General features: G+C 43.4%; 1 protein-coding gene across 1 annotated transcript; it reads right to left on the bottom strand.

The window, feature by feature from the left end:
- Positions 1–1,128: 1,128 nt before the first annotated feature.
- Positions 1,129–4,957, bottom strand: LOC125403680 (retinal homeobox protein Rx2-like). Its single transcript, XM_087902965.1, has 3 exons — positions 4,443–4,957; positions 3,524–3,569; positions 1,129–1,359 (listed from the first exon to the last, which is right to left on the bottom strand). Exons 1-3 carry the CDS (start codon positions 4,853–4,855, stop codon positions 1,303–1,305), a joined length of 516 nt encoding a protein of 171 aa, XP_087759091.1. The 5' UTR covers positions 4,856–4,957; the 3' UTR covers positions 1,129–1,302.
- Positions 4,958–6,054: the final 1,097 nt, after the last annotated feature.

Consider the following 6,054-nt stretch of genomic DNA (forward strand, 5'->3'; position numbering starts at 1 on the left):
AACTCCTCTCCACTATCCCGCAGCTGCCCCAAGTCGGGGAGATCCTGCAGAACCAGTCCCTTCAAATGTGCCAGCAGGTCCTAGATGGGCAGATGCTATGGTGGGCCAACTCAAAGCCCTGATATTGCCCTGGGAGGTAGGTAGCCTAGTCAGTACTGGTCCTCAAGCCGCCCCCTCAGGTGATCAGTGGAGCCAGCTCTCCTACACCAATTCCATCAGGGTAAGCTGTTGCATGTCTGTGTTGAGGGGTGGGGCCATCTCTCCTGAGTGCAGGGACCAGCCCTCCATGCCTGTGCCACTGGGACCAGCTCGCCCGTGAGTGTCATGGTCAGCTCTCTTGCCAGAGTGTCTAGCATGGTTCAGGGACAACTTTGCCAGGGCTAGTGAAGGGCAGGGCTGGCTCAGCACAACCCTTGGCTTTCATCATGCATGACCTTCTATGGTAACATAGACCAGAGACATCAACACAAATCTCAGTTGCACCAGGACCACAGACCCAGACATGGCCTTCTGCATCATCTCTGGCTCAGATGTCACCATGGCAGCTGTGGCAGCCTAGGTCATCCAGATCTGTATGGCACCAGCAGCAGCATGGTTCTCCACCACATATTTGCTCATCACAGTGACCCTCTCTGCCCATGAATGTCTTCAGCTGGTCCAGGCCGGCCTGTGGGCGTTGTCCACCCACCTGGGCTTTTTCTTTTTCGAAGAGGGGCAGAAAGGGGAATGTATCCAGATGGCAGGGTAAGTGGGGAGGAACTGGGAGGAGTAGGGGGAAGGGAAACCATAATCAGGATATGACAAAAAATCTGTTTTCATTATGAGGAAAAAAATGGTACAATCCCCCAAATAAATGCATTCAAATCCATCTTCTGTGCCAGCTTCTCCTTAGATTTCTTGTTTGCTGGGTTACTTCTGAATCTCTTGCTCAAAGGATCAAGTGAGCCTGAATCAAGAAGGCTTATGTGACCCACTGTCTCCCAATCACCACATATTGGGAATATTCATCTATGCAAGCAACACTCATGACTTAGAAATGATACCCCATGAAACTAGACTTTGTCATTCTGTTTAAATGGAATTTCCTGAAAAGTGTACCTCATAGCCTACAAAATACCAGAAAGCATGTGGAGGTTATGTTTTTATTATTAACATGAGTGTTCAATATTAGTTAAGCTTGGCAATGGGCACATGGGTCACCAATTAGCCATTTGACTCCTGAACGAAGGATGATGCCTTTCTAGGAAGAATCTTCTTCTATGTCTCTAAGTATAATGATGTCTTCAACTGGAGGTGTGTTTTCTACCGGACGAGTGTTTTCTTCTTCCTTTCTTTGGCTCTTCGGTTGGCAAACCACACCTAAAATCAGAGGGAGAGAAGAGTGTTTTAGCATTGGCTTCCACCCTCAGAGCCAAGAGAAAAAAGTCACTTTAAGGCATCTAACATGGAACTTCCTACTCAGCTCACAAAAGCAAGCTCCGGCTGTGTGTCAACCTCTGCAAATAGGGCCATGATTTTGTCTTTTTCCCGCACTATAAACACTTCAGTAGGGACTTCCACCCATGGTAAATCTGACCAGCATATTCTTTCATGTTATACAAAGTTCTCCAGGATCAGGATGAAGAGTACTATCTCTGCTTCAGTGAGACTTCCAGAATCCTGCCCTGCACAATATTAATCTTTTTGCTTTAAGTGTTGTTCTTCCATACCTATCAGTCTGTGCCTCCTCTCAACCCTAATATAACTATTTGGCAAGGTGTTTGGCTAGACACAACACAGAATGCCAGAAAAATTAACATTAAGGGATGCCACTATGTATTACCATCACCCCAATATATGATCTTTTTTTTAATGCAGTGTAGTGATGCGGAATCTCAGGCAATCACATTTTGCTTAAGGTGTGGCCCCTTCAGCTGATTAAGATATTTATATATTGTTTATGTAATGATATACATTGTTTACATTTGGAGGTCATTGTTTGCTCATTTAGTGCACAGTTGTTTATTCTCTTAGTCTTCAAGTTAGATATTGAGAATTATGAATCAATAGTCATATATGTTTGTCATATTTATATTTAGGCTAATCAGGTTCTTTAGATACATAGAGATTACATTTAGTATAGATAGTATAATCTTCAAACTCTTCGAAGAGCTGTAAAAAATGGCCTTTAATTTAACCTAGAATTTCATGGTAACGAGACACAATCACTCTTGGCATCACTGCTCTATTCCTGAGAGAACGTTGTGCACCATAGACACTCCTTCACTTGGAGCTTGTCTTCTTCTTGGCAAAACTTACCTTTGGGCAAAGAAAGAGCCCATACCTCGACCACTGACAGAATTGCAGAATATCCGCAAATGGATAAAAACAGGATTGTCTTATCTTGCCAAGACAGGGTAAGAGAGTTCTAAAAGTTTCCTTGCCTTTGAAAATGGCATGTCAGTTAGGTTAGGCCTTAGCCAAAGTTTGTTGACTCAACATTGCAAACGAGACTTTGGATGATTGCCCAGGTAATCAGTTGTCTCTTTCAGTTGTTGCACGTTTTGGAAGTTTCTCGCTTTTACTTCCTGGCTGCTTGAATAAAATTGTTTCCCTTCTCAGATCTTTGATGGAGTTGAAAATTAGATAGTTATAGTTACCCTCTACATTATTTAGACTCCTTGAAATAAAATATTTAGTAAAACTTTTGTTATCTTTTTCTTGCTTTATACTGTTTGTTGTTTGTCATTTTTTTATATTTGATATCTGTTCCTACTGTACATAGTTGTATTGGGTTTAGTTCAATCTTGTATAGACACGGGGGAAATGATGGGAAATCTCAGCCAATCACATTCTCCTTAAGGTTTGGCCCCTTCAGGCCACACAAAACAAATAAAAGATTGAAGTGCCTTGCCACTTCCTCTCTTTCTTCGGTTCCTGGCTCATTCGGTGTTCCTGGGATCTCTGGTCTTATAAGTTTTCCCCCTTTTATTAGAAGGAAAATCTTTTGTATTAAATTAGTCTGGTTAATTATTGCTCGACCATGCCCACCACAGTGTAGTACTTTTAACCTGATATTCCAGACACAAAATTATTCATACAGGGACAATCAAAGAGTTAGAGGGGCAAGGAGTATTTCAGTAGGAGGCCAAGTGTCTGGCCAGCTGAGGGTCATAAATTGCATCACAGTGAACAACATATGTTATGAAGGTTGTCCACCTAGAGAGGATGGCCCTTTTATGTAGTGTTGTTTCAATTTATGCCAAAATAGAGTTAATACAGCTCAGGTTGTCAGGTGCTGTAATCTCAGCACTTGGGGGACTGGAGGCAAAAGAACCCCAAGTTCTAGGACAGAAAGGGTTACATAGAGAAATCCTGTGCAAAAAACCAAACATTCAAAGAGGAAAAAATGAAATCCATTCATTTAAAAGTGCCTAGGACACTTTTAAATTTTAAGTTTTTAAAACACTTTTAAGTTTGTTTTAGTTAATCCAAAAGAAGGCCATAGATTGTCTGTCCAATTGCTGTGTTTGGATTCACTGACCTTCAGTTTGTCTTCAGGCACGTTCAGAGCTCTCGCAAGTCCTTTCCTGTGTAAAGACAACCACTGATGTTTACCATGCAGTTTTACATGCAATACAATGTCATACATGAATTCTATGCCTTTTAAAATATCACTATCCTCTACCCTCACACTTGCTATTAATTTTCATTCTCAGAGGCAGTCTTACATTTGATATGTCTTTATTTCCTGTAAAAGTTTCTAAATGATAGAGACAAATAATTTTAACAAACTTTCAAAAATTAAAAATAAATGTCAAGTCTATGTGAGCAAAGTATGATAATTTAAAAACAGCACTTGGGGCCCTGCAGTGGTGGGTCATGCCTTTAACTCCAGCACACAGGAGGCAGAGGCAGGCAGATGTCCGTGAGTTCGAGGCCAGCCTGGTATAGAAGAGCCAGTTCCAGGATAGGCTCCCAAAGCTACAGAGAAATCCTGTTTCGAAAACAAAACAAAACAAAACATAACAAAAAAAACCAACACAAGCAGAGGGGAAAGAGAAACCAAAAGGAGTTGATGGTTTGGTACACAGTCCCTGAAAACATGACGAGACTACTGGTGAGGAGGTCACCAAACATAGTATAAACCCCTAGCACTCGTGAACTTGATGCTAATAGGTTGTTTGGGCCCACTAAACTCTGGTCTCTATATTTCACAGAAATTAAAATATGACTCGGAATGAGAGGTGTGGACTAGGGACACTTGCTTCACGCCAGCACTACATGTTGTTACTGAGCTCAGCCCCCACACAGGACACCCTCCCGTACCCACCACCAAAGGAGAAGACCCCTGTGACTTGGAGATGGACGATAGGGAATACAGGGCCTTGAAGCGCAAAAGGACACCTCAACATGAGCCAGAGGCCAGGGAGGGTGGGGAGCTCTTGGTCCAAGCCACATACCTGGCAGCCAAATCTGGGCACTGGGATTTTTTAAAGACTTGTTCCATTTTCTGGATCTGGCGCCCTGTGAAACGGAAATGGTATTGAGGACCCTGGTGCCTCTGAGGAATCCTTGCCACACCAGCCGCTGAGGTGTTCAGATCTTCCGGGTCAAGCTCCAAAGAACATTCCGGGTGTCCACTGCTTTCTCCCATGTTGGCATCACTTTCCTCAGAGTCCCTCTCGCTATCCTGGCCCTGGTTGCTCTCATAGATTCTGACATATTGGCGACCTATGCGGCCTCCACTATGGCCACCAACTGCTTCCATGGCTGTGCCTGAGGAGGAGGCCACAACCCCGTCCTCATACACTATTTCCTCCTCATAATCTTGCATAGTATAATGTTGAACCTCACAATAAAGCCTCTTGGCCATGACTATAACTGTGAACCACAGACAGACTGGGGTCCCGGGAATGACTAAACTCGAGTTCCAGAATCTAGGCACTGCTATAGATAAAACAAGGAGAGGAAGGAGGAAAGGGTGACGTCAATGTGTCAATGCGCAGGTCCGCGCATGCTCCCCAGTTCCCCCGGGTCCTCACGCTCGATGTCCAGGCGCTTGCATGCACGCAGGAGCTGTGGACTTGTGCATCCGCCACTCACTGCTGCCTGCCTGACTGCGCCTGCCCTTCTGCCCACTTTCTGAGGTAGGTGCTGTTTGTTTTAGTGCACAAAGGGTGGGAGTGGCCCAAACGAGGAAGACCTGAGGAAGAATGAAGGGGGTGTGAAAACGTAGCATGGAGTTAAATCTTTCTCCTACGGCATGCTTCCAGAATGAGCTTTAATGCATGTCTGAATGCTGCCCGTGCCTTCTAGATTGTAGGGAGAAGATGACTGGTAGATTGTGTGGAAGTACAAGATTATTTGGAATGGAGTATGGGAGAAAGGCACACACTTGACTCCAGGATTATCGAGTGAACATGTGAGTTTTTCTGTAACCCCCACCCACCACCCAGCACTAGCAGCTCAGAGAATGGGTTTAGAACCAGGTGGACATGGTCACCTTTAGTGGCCGCTAGTTCAGGAACGCCTGTTAGCACACTGAATGCTAACCAGTCATTGCTTTTCAAGTACAACATTAATATTTTAGGACTGGGTTTGAATAGAATGCTAGCTAATGACACTTTCGAAAAGCAAACAAATGATACGCTCCTCCAAAAGAAAAATGATCTGCTTAGGAAGTAATTACATTGATGGGCAATAGTGGCACACATTTTTAATAATGTCTGTTAAATTTCACGTGTAGTATTTGCATCTGCTGTTATCACTGAGGATGGTGATATGGTTCCTTTCTCCTGTTAAAGTGAAGGTAAATACATAAATATTCAGGAAATATTTAGAATAAGATTTGACCTATGACATATAGCACGTGACACATTTTCAAGAAAATAATAGGTGACTGAGTTATTCAAGGTTGGAAGTCGGGGAGGTTCAATACCCCTCTTCCTGACAGATTCCCTAGTGTTTTCCTTGCTCTTGGAATTTTTGGAATCAGCAGTCATATACGTTTACACCATACATACAATATAGATATAAAATGAATGGCTAAATCTGTTTACAGTTATGGAATAG

Source organism: Myodes glareolus, chromosome X, assembly GCF_982192425.1.
Source record: "Myodes glareolus chromosome X, mMyoGla1.1, whole genome shotgun sequence".
In the NCBI taxonomy this organism is placed as follows: Eukaryota; Metazoa; Chordata; class Mammalia; order Rodentia; family Cricetidae; genus Myodes; species Myodes glareolus.